This window comes from Dromiciops gliroides, chromosome 2 (genome assembly GCF_019393635.1).
Source record: "Dromiciops gliroides isolate mDroGli1 chromosome 2, mDroGli1.pri, whole genome shotgun sequence".
Lineage (NCBI taxonomy): Eukaryota > Metazoa > Chordata > Mammalia > Microbiotheria > Microbiotheriidae > Dromiciops > Dromiciops gliroides.
This window is the reverse complement of record NC_057862.1, coordinates 570,357,742-570,383,684: the sequence shown is the minus strand read 5'-3', so window position 1 is coordinate 570,383,684 and position 25,943 is coordinate 570,357,742. Positions and strand designations below refer to the sequence as shown.

At 36.5% G+C, this 25,943-nt stretch overlaps 2 protein-coding genes across 5 annotated transcripts in view; one reads left to right on the top strand and one right to left on the bottom strand.

The window, feature by feature from the left end:
* LOC122742274 (SLX4 interacting protein) overlaps positions 1-25,943 on the top strand; it is a 244,107-nt gene that overhangs the window by 79,218 nt on the left and 138,946 nt on the right. The window lies entirely within an intron of this gene.
* On the bottom strand, positions 10,661-11,283 carry LOC122742272 (60S ribosomal protein L19-like). The gene has a single exon (XM_043986388.1). It carries the CDS (start codon positions 11,281-11,283, stop codon positions 10,699-10,701), a length of 585 nt encoding a protein of 194 aa, XP_043842323.1. The 3' UTR covers positions 10,661-10,698.

Below are 25,943 nucleotides of genomic sequence, written 5' to 3'. Positions count from 1 at the left end.
GGGAAGTCTACCCCAAGCACATCAAGACTTCCCCTGGCAGAATGGGTAAATGAGAACTATTTGTTCCAACAGCCATGAAAGTACTGAAGCAGGTGCTAGGGAATGTTTAGATTTTGGGGAGGCAGGGCAATGAGGGTTAAGTGACTCTCCCAGGGTCACACAGCTAGTAAGTGTGTCAAGTGTCTGAGTCTGGATTTGAACTCAGGTCCTCCTGAATCCAGGGCTGGTGCTTTATCCACTGCACCACCTAGCTGCCATGTATGTTTAGATCTTGGTCAGACATAGAAGATGCCAGGGTCATTCACTGCATCCTAGGCCATCACCAGTTGTCTTGACTTTTGTCTCGCCACTAGACTTGAATGACTCTGGAAGAGAGTCAGGTTGATGATTTTGTAAACCTTTGCCTCACTAAAATCCAAGACATCACCCCATTATGTCCTTGGTCCTTTTTTTTTTTTCCTTAGGCAGGGCAATGAGGGTTAAGTGACTTGCCCAAAGTCACACAGCTAGTAAGTGTCATGTGTCAGGGGACAGATTTGAACTCAGGTCCTACTGAATCCAAGGCCGGTGCTTTATCCACTGCACCACCTAGCTGCCCCCACCCACCCCCCGCCATTGGTCCTTTTTGAAAAGGAAGGATGAACAAACTTCTTATGGTGTAGGAGGTGAGAGAGAAGAATTGTCAAAGCATGACATGCTTTTGGCAACTTACTGATAGAGAACTTTTTCCCTCACTGAGATGCCCTACCTGAACTTACCGTGACTATCAAGTACATCTCCTTTTTCTTCTTCTCTTTAGGCTAGACCATAATCAGATAACGGACATTTGCCCAATAATCACTAATGAACTTTGAGGTTTGGGGCTTGTTAGAATTTTTCAAAATCTAAAATCCTTCTTATTGGTCTATATAAATGAGAATGTAGGGAAAAAGTCAGTCTGTAGCATAAAGGCAAATTCATTGTTTCTCAGTTTTAGCTCAGCTCATTTCCTAGCTATTTATATGCACATTAGCTACTCAAAACTTTATATCCTTTTTGAGTGTACAAATTAGCCTACTCAAATGTTAAAAGCTTTACTTGGTGCAAGATGATCCACTCTTATCTAAAAAGTCCTCACCTTTTACTCTGTAAATACTGTTGAATGGAACATACTTATACACCTCACTATCTGTCACTTGCCCAGTACATCCTAAGAGTTTGTCAGTCTGAGGGACCATCATTACAGAGAAATTCCGATTATTGCCAATATACACATGCTTTAACATTTATGCAAAACCTTTAAGAGAATAATCTGTACATATATTGAGGTCCTTAGCAGTAAAATAGAACTGGATTGAAGTCAGTCAACAGACATTTATTAAGCACTTAACTTAGTGTCACTGTGATGAGTATTGGGGATACTTAGAAAGACAGAAATATTCCCTGCGCCAAGAAGCTTGCATTCCAATAGGGGAGACAACATGTAAAGAACTAAGTGCATACAAGTATATGCAGAGTATATGAAAAAATAGATGAAAGGTAATATCACAGGGTAAAACACTAGCAATTAGAGGGAACCAGGATGAGCTAGGTCTTGAAGGAATCCAGGGAAACTATGAGGTGGAAATGAGAAAGGAGAACGTTCCAGGAAGTAGGTGTTGGTAAATGCTTGACAACTGGGTCTCCAAAAAAAGCTATGAATATCTGATGCTGGACTTTCACTCAAGTCTTCCTGACTCCAGGTCCAGCACTCTATCCACTACCCAGCTGCCTCTGTGTGGAGAGAGAGTGAGGAGTCAAACATGACACCTAGATTGTGAGCTGGGGTGACTGGGAAGTTCAGAAGGGAGAGTTTAGGAGCAAAGATGATGAGTTCTGTTTTAGACATGCTGAATTTGAGGTGCCTCTGGTATATCAGTAGTTTGTATTGGAGGAATTAAGCTTGGGAGAGGGGCTATGGACAGATGTTGTGTATGATCTGGGAATCATCAGCATAATTGCGGAGCCCACACAAGCTGATGAGCACCAAATGAGAGAAAAGATGAGAGCCCAGGACAGACCTGGGGCATACCCCGCAGTAGTGGGCATGACGTGGGGAAGGAACTAGCATGAGTTTTCTGAGAACTGGATGGAGGGTCTGACTGCCACTTCTTCCTACTGATGGAACTGTTCCATGTTTCTTTACTTCCTTCATCTCTAGTTTCCTCATCTACAGATGACCTCTGTGGTCCTTTCCTGCTCTAAATCTGTAGTATATGATCCTAAAGTATGATAATTCAAATAGGCAGACTTCTACAAACAACATTCTTTAGAGGCCACATTTTGTAGTTACATAGTTCACTAAAAGTGCCAAGAATACAAGACCTACATAGTGCTTACTTTTCTTGTAAAAAAAAAATGTGATTCAGTATAGCAAAATTCTTGCCTTAAAGGTTTTTTTTTAAGAATCCTCAAAAAATATAACAACAGAAAGAACTTTGTTAAATGAAATTCTCATTATTAATAGCATTCAAAGTATAAATCAGCGAGACACATATTGACAGCATCATGGACAATGTTCGGTTTACAGCCTAAATGATAAGAGGTTTCCTACCAATGAAGTTCTCAAGCTACTCTTGTTTGCAGATGATGTCTTTCTGATTGTCTCATCTAAAACAGTGAAGATCCTCCTAAATAAGACATATAAGCTCTCCAAAGGTTTAGTATAACTATCCACATAGGGAAAAAACACGTTAATGAGAATTCCTGTTGTCTAGGCTATGATATGCAGTTCCATGGATAGCACATGAAGATCATGCATCAATATATCTATCTAGAACAGATCCAGTAAATCAATGAGTTTGGCCTAGCATAAAATAAGAGGAGTGTGAGCTGAGTTGTCTTTAGGGAACTGTATCTTGCTTTTCACCAATTCAGCTTCTCTCTGGAAGAATGAACTATCATTTTTGCTTCAGTTTTTTTCCTAGACATGCTCTTTGTCTATTAGGCAAGCAATACTATGGTCCCCAAAGAATTAATGTGCAGGACACCCAACAGGCAAGGGAAGGGTGCAGGTTATTGTGTACTAAGAATTCTTTAGGAATATCAACATAAAAGGTTATCTAAGAGGTGAATAGCTAGAAGTGGAGGTGAGCTGATCATGTAGCAAGAGAGAGGGATATCTAGTGGACCACCCAAGTGTTACATTTGTGGTCATGAAATGTCAAGACATCCGGATACTGCTGCATGTTGGGTGTACTCCAGGAGGAGGATGTAATGGAAGAAGTAGAGGAAGTGCACAGGGTTAGAAGGCATAGATGGACTGTGAGCTGTACTTTTGGAAGCACTTGCATTGATGAGTTTACACATTCATAAAAACACTGAAGTTTTACTAGTTTTAACAAATTTTGAAATTTTTATAAACCTAAATGCCATTCTATTAGCAGATAAAGAACTTTATCATAATTCTTATGCAAAGCCATGTCAGATATATTTCAGTAAGTTCATTTGTTCAGTAATGATTTTTTAAACACTTGCTATGCTGATGGCGTTGGGAAGGTACAAATTTGTTTAAAATTTTCTGCCTGCTATCATATAATTTACATGCCTTCAGACCTGGTATATTTCAGAGGTCCAACATGGCTGCAAGTAGCTTATCTCTTGCTTTTGCTGATAGCAGGGGATTAGGCTATATTTATGTTTAGGGAAGCATGGGAATGATATTGAAATCTAGTTAGAGCAACCCTGAAAGGAGGCACTCAACTGTATAATGTGGGTTTTCCAGCCAATAATTATTTTATGGTGTTCTGCATAAGCACTTTACTTGTTTTAGCCTTGCTACCAGTATGGACCCCTTTTATCCCTTCCCAATTTCCCTTAGACTGAAGATCTAGCTTCCCCTTCTGTGCATACTTTGACCTGAAAAGGATTGCCATTTACAAATGAGTATATTACATGAAAGTATGTGCCCTCCCTTTGTAACTAAGGGCTTTGGGGAAGATGGAATTGGGAAGAAGAGACCTGGGGATTAAGAAAGTGGTCTTCTTTTGCTTCCCCATTCTTTGTTAGATTTTATTTACTTAAATTTGTGTGAAGCAGGCTCATAATCTTCAGCCTCTGGCTCACTAGATCATTACTCAGCAAGGACAGCTACTCTGCCTTATGACTGGCATTATTTCTTTCTAACTTGGAAAATTAGGAGCACGAGAGGGATAACATGTTGCATTAAATTGTGAAAAAAAGAAAGCTTTAATAAGTTAAAAGAATTCATCGTAAATATAGAAGGATCCCCTTTTCACTGAATGTCCACTACTCCAGAATTTGACCATTTTAAGTTTTTTACCTCACTTCAGAAAGAATGACATATAGAAAGCTAGTGTGGGAAAATAGAAGAAAAAATATGACTGCTATCAAAATGCAGAAAGCTGCTCTTTAAAGCAAAACTTAAACTCTGGGTCATGACTGTATTTGAGGTCGCATAACTGAATGTATGGGTTGCGAAAAATTTGGCAACAGTAAAAGGTTATATATACCTATTTTATATACTTATATATCCAGGGTTGCATAAAAATTTCTCAGACAAAAAGGGGCCACAAGTGGAAAAAGTTTAAGAAGCCCTAATTTAAAGGTTCTTCCCATTCCATGAGTATTAGTGTTAGAATACTCCTACAAGCTTTATTTCAGGCTACCTTTTCAGAATCGTCACTTTGTAACACTGGCATGCAGAAGTAACATGATGGTATTCACATTGTGGGAAAAAGCAATTACCATAGTACAACTCTGACGCATATGTTTTTAGGGTTTGTAAAGCTATAATATTGAGTTTACATCTCTCATCTTGTGGCAGGTAAGGGATAGGTTTTGTAATGGAGTAGTACCACTTAGAGACCCTTGGAAAACTGTGAGGGGTTTTCCTAGCCAGGAGGACAGAAGACATGGTAGAGAGCCTACAATAAAATGTCAGAGGTCTGACATCCCAGAGGACGTTAGAAAGCTGGAAATACTATAGATCCTTAAACCAAACTGCTTTAAAATCTACTTATTTACTCTATTGTCATGGCAACAAAAAATTCATGCCCTATAAACATGGAGAATTTTAATGAGAAACTGTAGTAAAAATATATATATATATATATATAGCACCTTCATTCACTTATTTAATCATCTGAGAATTATATTTTGTGTATTTGGCAATCAAATGAGAAGTGTCATTGCATTTTGTAACATGAGCCTATTTATGGACATATATGTGTATATTATATATATATATTTATATATATATATGTGCATATATTTATTTAAGATATAATTGTGCAGAGAACTTTTTAGTAGAACCTGTTTAAAAAATATGAGAACCACCCATCCTAACTAACTTGGAACATTTAAGACTTGATGGAATGATAAATGCCTAGAATTCAGTGATTGTCTAGAGCATTTAAAACCCTAGACACCAGAAATATGTGTTTCTTAATTTAGTCCTATATAGAACATTTTTCTTTCTTTCTGTGAGGTCTTTCTTCCCTTATATGTTGTCTGGACAGGGTGGGGCTTCCGATTAAACTCTATTTCTAGTTGTAAGGAAAACTCAGTGATTGAAGACTGAAGCCAGTGCTGCTCTGAAAATGAAAAGGACTCTGGAGAGTTGAGCACATTAACTCATTTGGCCTGGGAATGAACTTCAAGGCCACACTCCACAAGCTAGGTCCCTAGTGGTCTTGTGCAATGCTTACATCAAGCTACTAGGCTAAATTGAAATAATGCCTCTTCCATTTCTTTACCAATAGTAACCATTTTGTGGCCTTTTAATGCAACTGGACATTGGAAATGTACTTAAGGCTGTATTCAGCATAGTTACAGCAATGATTTCAGTTAGTATTTACTAGTAATAGTCAACCTCTGCTGACCAGATCCCTTTCCTTTTTCTGGGGGAAGGTTTGGGTGTTAATTGTGAAGCTTGATCATGCCATTTATAGCTTTTTTTCAAAGGATTTTATATATATTTATATATTGTATATATTATATGTTATATATTTATATGATATATGATGTGTTTATATACTATATATAATTTATATATCATACTATACACATAATTTATATGTGCATATGTATACATATTTATGTATATATGACCTTGTGAATCAAAGCTACAAATGACATAATCAAGCTTTACATACATACATACATACTCACACACATACAAATATGGTATCCAGTATTCTATATATACATATACATATATAAAATGTGTATGTATACACATTGCACACTATTAGAGCTTTTCTTTGTTTACATTGAAATTAAACTTTGAAAGAAGCCTTCTTTTTTACTTTACCTGCTCATTTAAAACGATTTGATTCCTAATGTCCCAGGTACACATTTTGGAATTGGTACTGCACATTCTGACTTGCTACATGTTGCTCCACTTTATATTCATGGTTAAGACCACACACAGACAGTAAAGTCTCTGGCCACTTAGGCATGTAAACAGTCTGGCTTTCTAAAAAGTGGAAAGTATTCCTTGTGCACTATTTTAACATGATCAGCATGTTAAAACTTGGTGTACAACTGTGTCAACATATTTTGGTGCTAACCAGCAAACATGGAGAACCCTTTAATAATACATAAAATGTGAAACTAGATTATTTACTACTTGATTTTGAACGTAATTATATTAATGAGACAGAAAATGGGCAACATAATTAGTTTTATAAGTTAAAATGTATTATTTTCATATTTATTATTCTCTTTTACAGAATTAGTGAAATGGGTAGCTAAATTAGTAGAGAATCCATTTTCTTTCTTTTCTTTTTTTTTTTCTTTTTTTTCTTTTTTGGCAAGGCAGTGGGGGTTAAGTGACTTGCCCAGGGTCACATAGCTAGTAAGTGTCAAGTGTCTGAGGCCGGATTTGAACTCAGGTACTCCTGAATCCAGGGCCGGTGCTTTGTCCACTGCACCACCTACCTTTCCCCGAGAATCCATTTTAAAACATCTTTTTAAAGCAGATTAGCAGGTTTGAAGGAAGATATATGCCTTTTTTCACAAGAACACCAACAAATGAACTTGTAGATTTTTATAATTAACTTCCAGTTTTTCATATCTGTTTTTAAGTGTTTTCCTGAACTCTAGTCCTGCATTGACAGCTGTCTGCTGGAGATGGCTATACCATCTCAAACTCAGCATGTCCAAAATGGAACTCACAATATTTTCCCCCAAATCCATCCTTTCCTTCAAATTTACCATTTCTGCTAAGGTAAGAATATAAATACCATCCTTCTAGTCACCCAGGTGACTAGAAAATAATTTACTTGTCAGATCTATGAAGAGGGGAAGAATTTATGACCAAACAAGAGATAGGGAACATTAAGAATTGCAAATTTTGATTATATTAAAAAGTTTTTGCATAACTAAAACTAATGCAACCAAGATTAGAAGGAAAACAGAAAGCTGGGAAACTATTTTTACAGCCCGTGTTTCTAATAAAGGCCTCATTTCTTAAATATATAAAAAATTGAATCATTTTTGTAAGGATACAAGTCATTCCCAATTGAGAAATGGTCAAAGGATATGAACAGTTCGTTTTCAGATTAAGAAATTAAAACTATAGTCCTATAAAAAATGTTCTCAATCATTATTGATTAGATACATGCAAATTAAAACAACTATCAGATTGCCTAACATGACCAAAAAAGGAAAATTATAAATGTTGGAGAAGTTGTGGGAAAACTGAAATACTAATTGAGTTAGTGGAATTGTGAACCAATCCAAACATTCTGGAGAATAATTTGGAACTATGCCCAAAGGGCTGTAAAACTGCAAATTATCAAAAAGGGAAAATGTACATTTTGTACAAAATGTACACATGTACAAAAATATTTATAGAAGCTCTTTATATGGTGGCAAATAATTGGAAATTAAGGGAATATCCATAATTTGGGGAATGGCTGAACAAGTTGTGGTATAAGAAATGATGAACAGGTGGATTTCAGAAAAACCTGGAAAGACTTATTTGAACTGATGCTGAGTGAAGTGAACAGAACCAGGAGAATAATATACAAAACAACAGCAACATTGTACAGTGATCAGTTTGATGGATTTAGCTCTTCTCAGCAATGCCATGATCCAAGACAGTTCCAAAAGACTTATAATGCAAAATGCTCTCCACATCCAGGAAAAGAACTATGGAGTCTGAATGCAGATTGACACATGCTATTTTCCCTTTTTTTGTTGTTGTTTTTTTCTTTCTTGTGGCTTTCCCTGTTTGTTCTGATTCTTTTCTCACAACCTGACTAATGTGGAATTTTGTTTAACATGATTGTACTGTATAACCTATATCAGATTACTTGCTGCCTTAGGGAGAGAAGAAGGTAAGGAGGGAGAGAGGAAGGGAGAAAAATTTGGGACTCAAAATCTTCCGAAAATGAATGTTGAAAATTCTATTTACATGTCATTGGAAAAATAAAACACTTAAAATGAAAAAGGGGAGGGGGGAAGGCAAAGAACCAGAATCAGGGGTGTTCATTGGATTGCTTCTTAGACAATTAGAAAATTGACCAAAAAAAACTGTGCTATATGAATGTGATGGAATTATATTGTAACAGAACAAATGATGACAAAGACTGAAATCAACAGTGTGAAGAGAGTGTTTTATATAAGGACAACAACATCGTAAATAAAAACTTCTGAGAAAGATATAAGAACTCTGATCAGTACAATAACCTTGTTTTCAGAGAACCTGTGATGAAACATGTTACACATCTCTTGACAGAGAGCTGATAGAAGGGTATAGAAATAGATGTCTTTTGGCCATGGGCTCTCTATGGATTCATTTTGCTTGACTATGCTTATTTGTTGCAAAATTGTTTTTTTCTTTCAGTTTTTAATTCATGGAGGTAGTGGGGTAGGGAAGATAAAAGTAGTGATACTTTTTAAAAGAACCATTTTTAAGTCCATAGAAGAAAACAGAATGAAATTCAAAAGGAAGAACAGACAATCAAGATAGTGTTGCAAATAATATGTAAAATTTATTGTATACTTTAAAAAAACACACAAGTGGCATGAAATAGAGATCACAGTTCCATGTAGAATCCTCTTTTTGTGTTCTACTGCGGTTATGGAAAGTTCCCATCTGTGTGTGTGCATGTGTGTGCATGTGTGTGTGTTTAAATTTGTTAATCTCCTCTCCCTACCAAAAAGAAAATGATGAATTTAAAATATTCATCCTAATACAACATGGAATTATATAATGCAGGAACAGGAAAGGCAAGCCTTCTCCTACCTCCTGCTTGGAGGTGAAAGCACAATATCAGCCAGTGGCCAATGGTTGAAAAATACTACAGCTGCGTACTGAAGAACAAGCTCAGTGATAAGTAGATTGGCCAATCTAGCAGAGGCATTGCACACTAACAAGAGCCTAGCCAACTGCAACCTGCCCAAGAGCAGAGTAGATTGTTCATCCCTAGCAGTCCAGGAGTCTGCCTAGCCTGTCAGTAGCAGAGCCTTCTGGGGTGGTCAGCTCAGTCACCTAGTCATCAGCCTGGTCAAGGCCAGCAACATCAGTCTGGTGAAGAGCCAGTATAGCTGAAGTCCAGTTCAACTTCAGTTGACTCATTCAGATGAGCAGCAGCAGCCTGGGTGTATTTGCTGAAGCATTCTCCTTGTTGTTCAGTTGTGTCTGACTCTTTATAAGCCCATGGGCATAGGTTTTCTTGGCAAAGATATTGGAGTAGTTCACCATTCCTTTCTCCATTTTGCAGATGAGAAACTGAGGTAAATAGGATTTAAGTGATTTTCCCAGGGTCACACAACTAGTAAGAGGCTGGTTTTGAATTCAGATCTTCCCAACTCCAGAACCGTTGCTCTATCTACTAAAGATGAGGAAAATTCTTGTAAATGCCTTTGCTAAGGAACTGACTTTACTGGCTGATTGTTAATGGGAAGCATAATGATTGTGACTGTAAGCTAGTGTTTATAGGGCTAGTTACTATAGGGTTAACTTCTAGAACCCTGAAAGCAATAATAGGCATCCCTCTGGAGACCCAACCTCCCCATCCAAGATGTAAGGGTGAGTTGAAGGAGTGAGGGGGTGGGGAAAATTTTCACACATGCCCAAATAAATATTCATTGAATTGATTAATAGCAATTAGCAACAATAACAATAGCTAGCATTTACATAATGCTCTATGGTTTATAAAACATTTTATAAATATTACCTTGTTTTATCCTCATAATAACCCTGGGAGATAGGTGTTATTATTCCTGTTTTAAAGATGAGGAAACTGAGGCAGGAATTAAGTGATAACCAAGGTCACATATTTCCAAGTGACTGAGGCTAGATTTAAACTCCAGTCTTTACTACTCCAGTTTCAGCTTTCCACCCACTACAGTATCTAGCTGCCAACTGAACTTATAATTAGATGTATAGTATTCTGCTTTGTTTTCTTCTCACGGGATTCTAAAGTCTTGAACACCAGGATTACTCTTAAAGCATAGCTATATATAGTATATATATATATATATATATATATATATATATATATATATATATATATATATATATAAGAGTATATAGTATTATATATTTATGAGTCCATACTATACTATATACTGTACTATATAAGGGTATAAAGTATATACTCTTTTTTTGTTTGTTTTGTTTTGTTTCGTTTTTTTGACAGTCTGTCAAGTTTTATTGTATGAGCCAAATAGAAGGGTACTATGTACAGAGGAGATAGGGGAGAATCATTTCTTGGTCTCCTCCTCCTTAGACAAAGTCTTGATGATCTCCTCCTTCTTAGCCTGTAGATGCTCTTCCCGACGCTTTCGTGCTTCCTTAGTCTTGGACCGACGAGCTTCAGCCTGGTCAGCCAGGAGCTTTTTCCGGGCCTTGTCTGCCTTCAGTTTATGAATGTGCTCCATGAGGATCCGCTTATTCTTGAGCACATTACCCTTCACCTTCAAGTACAGGCTGTGGTACATATAGCAGTCAATCTTTTTGGATTCACAGTATCTTCGGAGTAGCTGCCATAGAATCCTCATTCGCCTCATCCAGGTCACTTTCTCAGGCATATGAGCATTGGCAGTACCCTTTCTCTTACCAATGCCCATGTGCTTGCCCTTCCATAGAGCCACAGTATTTTTCCAGCATCTGGCATGGGAGTGCACAGTAACAGGCTTCCGGATGATCAGCCCATCTTTAATCAGCTTCTGTATCCACTGATGGGAATTGGCATTGGCAGTTTCATTGGTCTCATTGGGGTCAAGCCATACCTTCTTTTTTCCACATCGAAGGACACTAGAGACAAGCCTCTTCTGAAGCCTGAGCATATAGTATATATACTCTTAAAGCATAGCTGCCTGGGGTACAGCAACAATGTGTCTACCAGGAGAATCTATGATGCCCATTAACAACTTGAGAAATGGAAAATAAAATCACCTTAACTGAAATCTGACTTCTGACATGGTGAATTTGAACTCTGATCTTGAAATCCTAGGTAGATGATGGAACACAATGGGAATTAGAACACTCAGACATAATGAGAACCTGGGTTTTTTTGGGAGAACTCCAAAATGAGTAGAAATGATATTTAAGCAGTCAAATTAGATGTCACAAGATACATTGATGATGCCTCATATACTTTACTCATTAAGAAATCTCTTAAGACCTTATTTAATTTACTCTTTTTCTATTATTAATTTAAAACAAGTTCCCTTATCTGATTTCCCAGAGTAAAGAGCATTTTTTTTTTCTAGATTGATTTTATATTTTTTCTGGGAGTTACATCTTCAGTTGTCATGGGAATGATAAGGGTACTTGCCAAATGCATGACAATTTTATATAACAGGCCCTTCTAGCTTCACTCTTCAAATTTGGCAAGATGCCATAAAGAGTGGGAGGTCCCTCCAAACAAACTGTTTCTTGGGGATGGAGGGGGGCATAAAACAAAGATTTAGATATTCTCTGTCTTTAGGCCAGTTGTGTATAAAAGTAAAGAATGGTACAGAATTTGCACAGCTTTTATGGTTTGGTGTTTCAATATCTTTCTTTCTTCCTTCCTTTCTTTCTCTTTCTTTTCTTTTTTTCTTTCTTTTTTTCTTACTGTTGTTGGTTTTTGTTAGGTGATAGTAATTTCCAGATATCAACTCCACCTCTCCAGCTTCTGCCTCTCCCCCCCCCCCCCCGGCCATTGATCCTTCCTTTGCAACAAAGAAAAATAGTTACAGTCAGTCTCTAAATAACTCTTCAGTCTAGCCAAACTGGCCTTTTTGTTCCTCATAGACAGCCCTCCATCTCCAAATGTTTTCACTGACTGCTCTCATGACCTGAAATGTACTCCCTCTTCACCTCAGCCTCTTAGAATTAATTGTTTCCTTCAAAACTCTAGTGCCACTTTCTACATATGTGTATGTATAACATGTTTTTGTAAGTACTTATTTATGTACATGTTTTCTGCCCTGATAGAATGCAAGCTCCTTGAGGGTGTGGCATTTTCATTTTTGTCAGACTTGTAGCAGGTACTTATTAAATACTTGTTGACTGCTAGGATGTGGACGCATCATTCTGTGCCAATAGTAGTCCATATTTTTCCAAGTGCAGGGAGGCATGTGTGATTTTCTGCTTTTCAGGACCAATATTGGTCATTACAGTTTATGCAAGTTCTAATTCTTTTGAAATTGCAATTCTGTATATTGTTCTAGTCTTGTGTACTTCCTTCTACATCAGCACATATCAGTCTTTCCAATTTTCTCTGCATTTCTCCTATTTTTCATTTGTTATGACACATAAGATCCCTCTGAAGGGATTTCAGATGATATTAGTTCAACTGTCATTTTATAGATGAGGAAATTGAGTCCCAAGGAGGTTCAATGACTTACACAGATAGTCAGAGTCAGAGGTAAGATATGCCCCCATGTCTTCTGATTCTAAAGTTAATTCTCTTTCCATTATTTCACAAGTTATTCAACCATTCCCCAATCAGTAGGGACTCACTTTATTTCCAATTTTTTTGCTAGCAGAAAATGTTACACAAATCATTTATAGTAAAATACTCTAGGCATCAGTGGAATATGCCAAAATATTGATTTTGATTCAGTACAAAGTATGGAATAGTTGAAAAAGCGTCACCCCAGCCATAGCCTGTAACAGTTGGTGATGTCAAGGCCTTATGGAGGTACAGTCTTGGCACAAAGGACAAGTACATGGAATGAGGACCTCTAGTCCTTAATTCAGTATTCTTTTAAATATGTTAAATTTATTTCCAATTGGTCTAAATACTTTACATGCAATACTTTTATACTTGTGTGAACCAGTAACCACCTTGGGTAACCCAAAGGGTGATATAAATCACATGGTTAAAAAAAGAGAAATATATACACACGTATATATGTATAATGCTGCATTATATATAATATATAAAGAGAAATATACATGTATGTGTATGTATGTATATATAAACAGCCTAGAAGTATCATGAAATTCATCATCAAAGACACATAAATGGACAAAATACTAGCTATATGTCCAGGAATAAGTCATTTTGCCTTTCTAAGCCTCAGTTTCCTTACTTGATTAAAATACATGACTTCTAAATTCCTTTATAGCTCTAAGTCCTGTCACCTGAATTTTCAAGTGTCATAGAACTGTAGATTTAGAGCTGAAAAGTATCTTACCCAATCAGTCATCAAGTTCAGCCATCTTATTTTACATATAAAGAATGTTACACATAAAATTTCCCTTTGCTGTTATTAAATAGCAAAAATAGTATCAAAACTCAGATCATCAGACTCTGAATCCCATAGCTTTCCATTGTTCCATAAATCTATTAACAAAGTGCGATTCAAAAGAAAACACTATTTAAAATTTCTATCTCTTCACTGGTATGACATAACTATCAAGTAATAATATGAGATATCATTGAGAGTCAAAGCTTATAGTGTGGACCCTAAAAATGTTTTCAGATAAAATGCCCTTGTAAAAAAAAATATGAGTAAGCTAAATCTTGTGACTCCAAAATAGAGAAAATATGACAGACTTTGTTGATTAGTATTTTGGTTTTGTCCTAATATAACTCAACAGTTTTGATATAGCCATTCAAGCATATATGAGAGAAATATCTAAAATATAGCCTATGAGCCAAATAATTGTCTGTAATCACTCTTATCTTTAATACATTGCCACAACCAGCTGGGATAGAGATATAATCCTTTATGTCCTTGATATTATCAACATGGAACATTGTGTCACAAACTGTATTTTCTATAGGTCTCCTCTCATTTAACAGTCAGCTGTGATATAATCTGCTTCTTTTAGGGAAATTGGTTATAGCTTTAGATTCCTGAAAAATTATGAACCTCATTATGAATTTGGATACAATATGAATATGTTAAGTTATGAGAGGGAACGTTCTATTGTTTATGATAGGATGATATTTATGGATACATTTATCAAAATAAAATGGTAATTGGCCTATTAGTGGTCTTTAATATCAATCAAATTTATCAGAGTTGGCATCAGGAAGAAAACTAAAGCTAGCTAGATTTTCAAGTGATGGTTATGTTTAGTGAGCTAATTCGACAGCACTAACACCATCTGTATAATTCACTAATATCAGTTGAACAGTTTAGTATACAAAAAGGTGTCAAGTAGACATTTTTTAAAGAATGCATATATTCCAAGGGACACACACATATGTATGTATGTATACACATATCTGCCATGCACAAGTCCTTTATTAAAATGAACCTTTATACTTTGGTCAAGACTGACTCAGATCTGGCTGGTAGTTCAGGTTTGAGTTTGGAATGAATTGAGACATTTATTGACCATATAACATTTAACAAAAGGAGATTTTACTTTACAATAGCATGAAAAGAATATTCAGCATGGACACATCTTTGATTCAGGTAGTTGTAGTTCTCTATGTTGCCATGTTTCATTTGTCATGATAGCACTACTAATCAGAAAGCTGTATCACTGATGAGTTCATTCTTCATTTCACATTTACTGGGCTTTTATATTTAGTCCCCCAAGATCCTACATTAATGACTTGAACCTTAGTCCCCTGGACCATTTAATTCATTTTTCCCCTTTAACTTTGCTTTTATCAATTACAAGTAAATTTTTTAAAAAATATTTGTTTTCAAAAAAATTGAATTCCAAATTCTGTCTCTACCTCCCCTTCCAAAAGAAAATAAATTTGATATAGATTATACATGCGAAATCATACAAACATATTTCTGTATTAGACTTGTTGCAAAAGAAAACAGACAAAAAATAAAAGAAAAATACAGTTTTAAAAGTATACTTAGATTTCCATTCAGATGCTATCAGTTCTTTCTCTGGACGTGGGCAGCATTTTTCATAAGTCCTTCCGAATTGTCTTGGATCATTGTATTGCTGAGAATAGCTGTGTCATTCATAGTTGATCATTGTACAATATTGCTTTTGCTGTGTACAATGTTCTCCTGGTTCTACTCACTTCACTTTGTATCAGTTCACATAATTCTTCTCAGGTTTTTCTGAAATCATCCTGCTTGTCATTTCTTACAGCACAGTAGTATTCCATCACAATCATATACCACAGCTTGTTCAGCAATTCCCCAATTGAGGGATATCCCCTCAATTTCCAATTCTCTGCCACCACAGAAAGAACTACTATAAATATGTCATCCTCCTCACTTTATCCCACTTGCATTATATTTTCATTGCTGCCTACAGAACATGTTATATATTTATTCCCTTTTCTCCACTCCCATAGGTACCACTTTAGTTCAGGTTGTCATAATCTTACTATGAAACTTTATAACCTAGTATGTCATTTTTCTTAAGGATATAGTTTCACACACCTGTTTCTACTTTATTCTAAATGCAGTTTTTAAAAGATGATAAAGCTTTTAAACTGTGGGCTTCTGTTGTTGATTTATCTCTGCTACTGTCTGAAACATTAAAAATCCAATTCTATGAAAGAATTCAGAGTACTTAATCATATTTTAGATATAATTCATCTCAAAACCTTTGGTTTCTTTCTCTCTTCTTATTGGTGGAGATGAGTACCTGTGGCTGCTTGAGGGACAAGGCTTAGTTAATGAGAAGTGGAAGAAAAGAGAGATCTGTTCTTTTCAGTCTCTTTGGATTCTTCTGGCTTCCAGCTTTGAGATAGAAAATATCAACCCCACTTCAGGTTGCTGAAGAAGCTGACATGAGATGAATGGGCAGTCACTATCATGGCCTTATCCCCACCTTGCTGCACTAGAGACTTTAGGGAATTTTCCCATTGTGTGACATCTAGAATTCTTTCTCCTGGTTGAAGTGTTTTATTTCACAACTTCATTCTGTAATGTCTGCTATATATTCTCTCTCTCTCTCTCTCTCTCTCTCTCTCTCTCTCTATATATATATATATATATATATACACACACACACACACACACACACACACACACACACACACACACACACACTTTCACTGATTTCTGTTTTGCTATTGATTTGGATAAATGGGTTTCTTTGCTATTGGCTTTGTGTGTTCATTGTGTATCTGGTATTTGGTGGCAAAGGGATCAAACCTTAGCTATTAAGTTTGACATTTTCCTTTTCCTCTTAAGATCAGGAGTTTAGCTTGAACCTGAAAACTACATCTCCTTAATTAATAATATTAAAGTGACTAGAGAGATATAATTCTAGCCTAGTGCCTCTCATTCTATATAGCTTATTATAGTGGGTCATTGATGAGTAGTATTTGTAGGAAGCTATAAACATCCCCACATCTAATTTGGGGTGATTAGACCTTAAAATGACAGTGTGGGGATTTTTCCTTGTTGTTGTGGAGAACCCTCTGGAGATGTGAAGATGTGTGTAGGGACATGAGCATATAACACTTCAGTAGTTTGATTGGTATGTCACCGAAAAATTAAATTAATTTAGGTATTATCACATTTATTTTATTTGTTCAACCTTCTCGTGAGTATTTAATATTTATTCAGTTATGGGACAGCTAGGTGGCACAGTGGATAGAGCACCGGCCCTGGATTCAGGAGTACCTGAGTTCAAATCCGACCTCAGACACTTAACACTTACTAGCTGTGTGACCCTGGGCAAGTCACTTAACCCCACTTGCCTCACTAAATATATATATATATATATATATATATATATATATACATATACATATATGTATATATATACATATATATATATTCAGTTATTTAGATCTGTATTTGTGTGAAGTATGCTTTATACTTATGTTCATATAATTCCTGTGTGTCTCGGCAGGTAGATTACCAAGTATTTTATACTGCCTATAGTTATTTTAAATAGAATTTCCTCCTAGTTCTTCCTGCTGGGTTTTGTTGACAGCATATAGAAATGCTGATGATGATTTATGTGAGTTTTTTAATATCCTGTAACTTTGCTAAAGTTATTAATTGTTTTGACTAGATTTGTAGGTAACCCTCTAGGGTTCTAGAATTACACAATCATATCATCTGCAAAAAGTGATAGTTTGTTTCCTTCTTGCCTAGGCTTAGTCCTTTGGTTTCTTTTTCTTGTCTTATTTCTATAGCTAGCATTTCTAATACAATACTGAATAATAATTGTGATAATGGACATCCTTGTTTCCCTCCTGATATTATTGTAATGGTTTCTAGTTTAACCCTCAATGCCTGTTCTTGATTTTAGATAGATACTACTTATTTTAAGAAGTTTTGCTTTCTATTGTTTTTGTATTTTGTCAAAAACTTTTTCTGCATCTCTTGCTGATGTGGTCAGTTATACTTATAGTTTTCCTAATAATGAACCAACCCTGCACTTCTGGTTTAAATACAACCTGGCCACAATAGTGTATGATCTTTGTGATATATTGTTGTAATCTCCTTGCTACTATTTTATTTAAATTTTGGCATCAGTACTCATTAGGAAAATTGGTCTGTAGTTCTCTTTCTTTGTCTTTGGTTTCCCTGGTTTAGGCATCAAAACCGTATTTGTGGGGCAGCTAGGTGGCGCAGTGGATAAAGCACCAGCCCTGGATTCGGGAGGACCTGAATTCAAATTTGGTCTCAGACACTTGACACTTACTAGGGGAAGCTAGGTGGCACAGTGGATAAAGCACCAGCCCTGGATTCGGGAGGACCTGAATTCAAATTTGGTCTCAGACACTTGACACTTACTAGGGGCAGCTAGGTGGCACAGTGGATGAAGCACCAGCCCTGGATTCGGGAGGACCTGAATTCAAATTTGGTCTCAGACACTTGACACTTACTAGGGGCAGCTAGGTGGCACAGTGGATGAAGCACCAGCCCTGAATTCGGGAGGACCTGAATTCAAATTTGGTCTCAGACACTTGACACTTACTAGGGGCAGCTAGGTGGCACAGTGGATGAAGCACCAGCCCTGGATTCGGAAGGACCTGAATTCAAATTTGGTCTCAGACACTTGACACTTACTAGGGGCAGCTAGGTGGCACAGTGGATAAAGCACCAGCCCTGGATTCAGGAGGACCTGAATTCAAATTTGGTCTCAGACACTTGACACTTACTAGGGGCAGCTAGGTGGCGCAGTGGATAAAGCACCAGCCCTGGATTCGGGAGGACCTGAATTCAAATTTGGTCTCAGACACTTGACACTTACTAGGGGCAGCTAGGTGGCACAGTGGATAAAGCACCAGCCCTGGATTCGGAAGGACCTGAGTTGGGATTCGGCCTCAGACATTTGACACTTACTAGCTGTGTGACTGGGAAAGTCACTTAACCCTCATTGCCCTCTCCACCCTCCCTCAAAAAAAAGCATATTTGTATCATAGAAGGAATTTAGTAGAACTCCTTCTCTACCTGTTTTTCCAAAGAATTTATATAGTATAGGAATTAATTCTTAAATGTTTGATAGAATTTGCTCAAAAATCCACCACATCCTGGGTTTTTCCCCTTAGGGAGTTCATTTATGGCTTGTTTAATTTATTTTTTCAAATATTTATTGTTTAAATATTCTATTTCGGGGCAGCTAGATGGCACAGTGGATAGAGCACTGGCCCTGGATTCAGGAGTACCTGAGTTCAAATTCAACCTCAGACACGTAACACTTACTGGCTGTGTGACCCTGGGCAAGTCACTTAACCCCAGTTGCCTTACTAAAAAAAAAAAAAACAAAAAACAAAAAATAAAACCAATAAATAAATAAATAAATATTCTATTTCGTCTTCTGTTAATCTGGGCAATTTATAGTTTGTAAATATTCATCTGTTTCACTTAGATTGTCAGTTATATTGGCACATAGATGAGCAAAATAGTTACTAATAATTTCTTTATTTTCATTTTCTTTGGTTGTGAATTCCCCCTTTTGATTTTTGATACTGGTAATTTAGTTTTCCTTTTTAAAAATCAAATTAGCAAATGATTTATCTATTTATTGGTTTTTCCCTCAATAAAACCACCTTCCAGTTTTATTTATTCATTGTTTTGTTTTTTACTTTGGGTTTTGTTGGTTTCTCCTTTGATTTTCAGGACTTCTCTTTTGCTTTTATGAGGATTTTTTAGTTGCATGCTAGTATGTTCTTTCTCTTTTGTTGATGCTTCCTCACTGCTATTGCTTGCCACCATGTTGTGCTCCTGGCCAGGCCCTCCTTCAGTGTCTTTTTTTTTTTTTTTGTCTTCCTAAGCATCCTTGGACTGGAAAAATAACTCATGGTGTCTTTTTCTTGACTTTCCTGCTCAGAATTCTGTTCAATAGAAGAGTTTTTGTAGGAAGGTTAGACCTTTCATTCCACCATCTCATCTCCATCTCTGAAGGTATTGATTTCAAAAGTGCCTTGAGAGGAATGTTGTAGTTTGGAGTTTTTGTTTTGCTTTTTAAAGTTTACCTCCTAAGTAGAAACAATATGGAAATAATTTGTAATTCTAATTAAGTCAAAGGTTTAGTTCTCTTTATTCCATGCTAATCATTAATCAGTTTGCCACAAAGGTACATTCATGTTGCCAAAAATGTCATCTTTTCCATGAGGCATAAATCTGCTTAATTTGACTAGAAAAGGTTAGATCGTGAAAATATAACTGAGGCTAGTTTTAACTTGAACATTCAGATCTATCTTGGTCTTTGTTACAGTTTATCAAATGTAATTCTTTTTTGTTCTACGTGTTTGTTGCTGTGTCTTGTCTAGGAGAGAAAATTTTGTATGGGGCTCAGTAAATGGAAGGTTACATATTGGCTTTGGCCATTTAAAAAATTTTCTTTAAAAGCTAAAACTTAATTTTAGGTTATAATTTTCCTTTAATTGACACATAAAACTCAAAATCATATTTTCTAAGTAATGTTTAAAAGCCTTAGGCAATATTAAATCAATTCTATTAAGGTCATTAGATTGGATGGATTAGATATCTATGTAATAGATAGGGGACTGGGTTTTTTAGATGAAGCCAAAGAACTACAACATACATTTTTTAGCACAACTTTTTAACTGGTAAGTTAGTCTTCCTTAATACTATTTTTACTTTGATGTTTTTAGTTCAAGTATTCTCTTTATAACATAAGCTCCTTGAGAGTAAGGACTATCTTGTTTGCTTATCCCTAGCACAGTGCCTCATTCACAGTAAGTACTTAATAAATGTTTTATCTATTTGTCAGTAGTCATGATACCACACTTTGTTGCCTCTCCTCTCCCAAGGAAAAATGCACCCAGATACAATTTAATATTGGTCTCTGTAAAATGAATAAATGAATGACTAAAAAGTGTTTTTTAAGTGATAATTGTTTGCCAAACACTATTTTAAGGACTATGCATAGAAGAACAAAAGCAAAGACAAGCCCAAAAGAAGTTTACACCATAATGGAGGAAACTGGAGATAAAAGGAATAGTAGACAAGGGAGGGACACTTAAAGTTTTTGGGATGGTATTATAAGAACATAGAGGAGTAGATAAAGACTGACTTGATTCCATGGCTCATGCTTCCTCACTTGTAGGGTTGGGGTTCTGGTGGTAAGGAACGAGTATGTGGACCCCATTGAGAGGGAGTTGGCTAAGTGTCTGGGAAGGTGGTCAGTCAGTGAAGAGGGAATGAAGTAAAGAATGGTGAATTGAGAGGTAGTCCCTATTCAGGAGGATGGAGCCCCAGTGCAGAAGTTCTTTTGGTGCACAGTTGCTGGTGTGGGCTACAAGGTAGTTGGCAAATGGCCGTGGAAGAGGAAATGGCTAGAAAGGCAATAGGAGGAAGTGTCTTGGTTGGTGGTTGTTCTCGAAGAGGACCAAAATGACCACTACGTTAGAATCAAGTTACAGTGTGTCTGACTGTGGCTGATCAGACCAATATGAGCTTGGAATCCTCTACCACAGGGCAGGCACAAATAATTCACATGAACATTTGGGTTGGAGTCTTTAAATGTGTGCATCTCACATGTCTTTTGAGCTACTTCAATTCTACTTTGCTCATAGAGCACAGCATCTTCTTTGATGAGGGCATGCCATGCTGGGTGGTCCTGTGCTAGTGTCTCCCATGTCATGCAATCACTTCCATAGTCCTTAAGCGAGACCTTGAGAGTATCCTTATATTGCCTTTTCTGGCTACCAAGTGAGTGCTTGCCTTCTGTGAGTTCTCCATAAAATAGGCAAGCATAAGTTTGGCATTTGAACAGTGTGGCCAGCCCATCAGAGTTGTGCTCTCTGCAGTAGAGTTCGAATGCTTGGCAGTTTAGCCCAAGGGAGGATCTCATTGTCTGGTATCTTATGCTGCCAGGTGATCTTCAGAATCTTCCTAAGGCAATTCAAATGGAAGTGACTCTGTTTCCTGCCATGGTGCTGATATGCTATCCAGGTTTCACAGGCATACAACAATAAGGTCAGCACAACTGCTCTGTAGGCCTTCAGTTTGGTGGTCAGTCTAATATCTCTTCTCTCCCACACTTTCCTTTGGAGCCTCCCAGATGCTGAGCTAGGTCTGGCAATGGGTGCATCAACCTCATTATCAGTGTACACCCCTGGAAAGCATACTGTTAGTGAATTTATCCACAGTATTCAAAACTTCTCCATTTGCAGTAACCAGTGGTTCCACATATGGATGGTGTGGTGCTGGTTTGAAGGTCATGCCATGAACAGAAGACACAAACCCTCCTGAAAATATCGAGGCTTTGGTGAACTAGGGGCCAAGTTCCAACATGCCAGAACTTTCTGAACTGAACTGCTGCAGAGGAACTTTTTTGCTTTTTATTTTCTAGGATTTCAGTGCAGTCACAGCTTGATTGGTTTTGTGACTTGAATGAAACAGACTAACTCTGGGGTTTTGATATGGCTACAATGTTGATGGTGGTGACAGGGATAGACTAACACTATTGAAAGTTATTGCCCCTTTCAGAGTTGTAGAAGAATTGCTAACAGTTTAACTTTCCCCAATTCCCTCTCTCCTCACTCTGCTCCATTGCTAGTCATACTTTGCGATACATATCTGTATATTGATTGCATACAAGGAATATAAAGGTGAATATCACTGATTATCTGGGATAAAAAAAATGAAATCAGGTTCAAGATTTAAGCCTCTGTCTAAAACATTAGTATTTTATCCTAAATGGGGGGGGGCACATAAACTTTAATCATATCCAGTGATTTTGATTATTCATGATTTTTATAAGTTTCTAAAATACCAGAGATGACTCACATGGACCAGGACTCTGGGTTAATAGAGTCACTAATATAATCAGATAGGTGTGAATTAGAATTCAGGTATCTCAAGAAATTGCCTGTTTTCCAGTACAGGGCAGAATAGAGATTTAGACCCAAGGAAAATCAAACTTCGATAGCCACCCTTTGGGAAGAACAAAACATTTGGCAAGGGGGGAAGCTATCCTTTCCTCCTCACTCAATTGGAAGGATAGCAAACCTTGTCTCACACTGCCACCTACTGGTTATAAAGATATGGAAATGGTCCCATAGAAGTAAATTGAAAAATGTCAATTAGTAAGATGAATTGACTTTTTAACAAGAAGAAATTTGGTGCTGCCTCAACTGCATGTTGGTTCATAGATTTAGAGTTGGGAGAGATGGTAAAGTTCATCTATTCCAATCTCATCACCTTATTGATGAAATTGAAGCCTTGAAAAGTAAAGTTACTCAAGGTAATACAGGTAACAGAACTGGGATTCCTTTGATTCCTCCTCATCCAACCCTCTTTGCAGTGTAGCACATGCCTACTTTTGAGTAGATTCTCTCCAGTTTTCAGTAATTTAAAATTTAGCTTGACATTTAAAGCCAGGAAGTATGTTCAGATTCATTTTATTCATCTGTAAATTTAAAACAAAAAGACAAATTTTAGCCCAGTTTAGTAGAATCATCTGATGGTTTTTTATTTAATTTTGTTTTTAATCTTAAATATAGTATCAAATTTCCCTCGGTGGCTATATCTGTGCAATGTACTTAATCTCTGTAGTGATGCTGAAAGATAAAAAGAAAAAAAATGTTTTCCCAACAGGGACATTCATATTCTGTTTTGAGATGATAGTGTTGAAACAGGAGTTTAGAAAGAAATAGGTAACACCTAACTTAAGTGTGAATTACGGAGGTCTCTCTCAAGTAGTATGGTGGTGTACAAAATGCTTTCTTCTTTCCTGACCATTTGACTACATCGTGACCTGAACCAAAACAAGGTATCTGTGCCAGAGACTTTTATGAAATTGGGCAATTATTTGGAGTCTTTGCCCTGAAGAGAAATTCAGATTGGCAATTATTTAAGGTCCCTCCTTCTGGCTCCTTTCCATATGTAAGCTGCAAAGTAGGAGCAGGCACATTATAAGTTGGCAACACAAAGATACTTATTTTCTGTGTTGCAATTTCTGTGACATAGCCAGTACGCAGACTTGGAGCACACAGTATTTAAGGTATAGTAGGGAAAAGAAATGTTCACTTTTTGGTATTTGTTTTGGACATCCTGAAAAGGATTTACTTATCTTAAAATGACAAACTAGTCTCAAAGTTTTGTTTATTGTAGGGGGGAGGGTGTTAATGAGAGAGCATTATCCTTACTTTGAATTTATTAATTTATCATTATATTATTGTTTGATGTATGAGTAGCACAAATGGGCCTTTTTTTTCTTTCCATGACCCCATTTCCATTTTAGAATGCCAATAACTACAATATCATTGCTGTTTCACATCTTAGAGCATTTTCTTTTTTTGAAGCCGTCATCCTGGCCTTTTGGTCAAATTAAGTCATTAGACAGGAAGAAATGATCACTTGCAGTTAATAATGTCACATTTTAAGAACTTGGAATGAGTGCCCATTGAGCTTTGTAAGGCAGTCTGAGCACTCGTGTGGTTAAAATGCCATTCTGACCACATATAAATTGAGAAATACATTTCAAAACCGGTTTTAATTAAAGCTGGAATTTGAACCTGCTACTAAGAAACAACAGTTCATTACAAAGTGAAATAATTTTTGACAAAAATATAGACATACAAGAGAAGCAGCCTTTAAATCTTTTTCCTAGCCTGTTTTAAGGTTGGTTAGTGAATCAGAATGAAAGTATAGTGGATTAAGGCTCTCAAGTTAATGTGGAATGGATACTACAATGTAAAAGAAGACAGTCTCTGGAGCAAGAAGGCCTACATTCCAGCTAATCCTGATATGTAGATTTGTAACTAAAATACATATGATAATGATAATAATAATGGTGATTATGATATAATGATAAACAGTAACTGACATTTAAATAGAGCTTTCAACTTTTCAAAGTGTTTAACCTAAATTATCTCATTTGAGTCTCACAGCCATTTAAGGTAGATATTGCCATTATTATGATGCCCATTTTACAGTTATGAAATAGAACCAGCAAGGGTTACATGACTTTACCAAGGTCATAAACCTAGTATCAGAGGTAAGAAATAAACCTAGATCTTTCTGACTTCTAGTACCATACTCTATTAACAATGGTGTGATCATAGACTTCAGTGTGAATTCCTTAATAAAGACAATAAGGTTTTGGCCTAGATGGAAAAGGATATCAAGAATCTGAGGAGAAGTTTTTAAAGTAAGAATAGTAGAAGTTGTAGTTCTGTTGTCTCTGGTTTTTAACAGAACAGTTGTTTTTTTTTTCAAGGACTGTGAAAGCAGGGGATCTGAAATTCTCTCCAGGTCCATCCCATGAAATTCCCAGCCACTTCACCAGTTACCTTAGTAACATTTCAATCATGCCCCTGAAAGGCTTGAGGCAGCAAAACATCAGGGCCTTGAGGTGGTGAATTTCCTTAAAAGATATTAAAAGGTTTGTTTTGTTGTTCAGTCTTGTCGGATTCTTTTGTGGCCACATTTGGGGTTTTCTTGGCAGAGATACTGTAGTGGTGCTGCTTATACTACTGTTTCTACTACTACTACTATTGCTGTTGCTGTTACTATACTACTGCTGCTGCTGCTGGCAGAGGTTAGCAGCAGCAGTAGTAGTAGTAGCATAGTAATAGCAGCTGCTGCTAGTAATAGTAGCTGAAAATAGAGGATGAATATGTCAGGAGATGATGTGGGGGGAGAGAATAGCTAGGATAAACATTTGAAGACTTTATAAATTACATTTGGACCTTAGTTTATTTTATCTCTCCGCAAGCAAATAGAAGCTATGTACAAAGTTCATTGGGGGGAAACTGTTTTGAATTTAAAATTATACTTTTCTTACATATAACAGGGACACTGACTACACATAGTATGTAGTAGTATCCATTTAAGGTAATATTTAATGTAGCCACATAATAATTTAATTCTTCCTTTTGGATCGGGTATCTACAAACATATTGTGTTTGTAGATTCTGTAGTTTAATAACTTTCTCTTGGTGTGCTTAGAATTATTAAGCTTGTTGGTTGACTTTAAGGGTTACTTGTTTATAACAATTGACAGTGACTGGGCAGTGCTTCTGTATCATCAGTGGAAAATATTACAAAGGTTTGATATTCTAGTTATTGGTTAATTGTTGACTTTTTAGAAAAATAATGGGAGAAAGGAAAAACAGCCTTTTAAAAAGCAGTTCAGAATA

What these genes read in the sequence shown, in the direction of transcription:
- LOC122742272 (XM_043986388.1), bottom strand. Translation starts at nt 11,283, where the DNA reads ATGCTCAGGCTTCAGAAGAGGCTTGTCTCTAGTGTCCTTCGATGTGGA.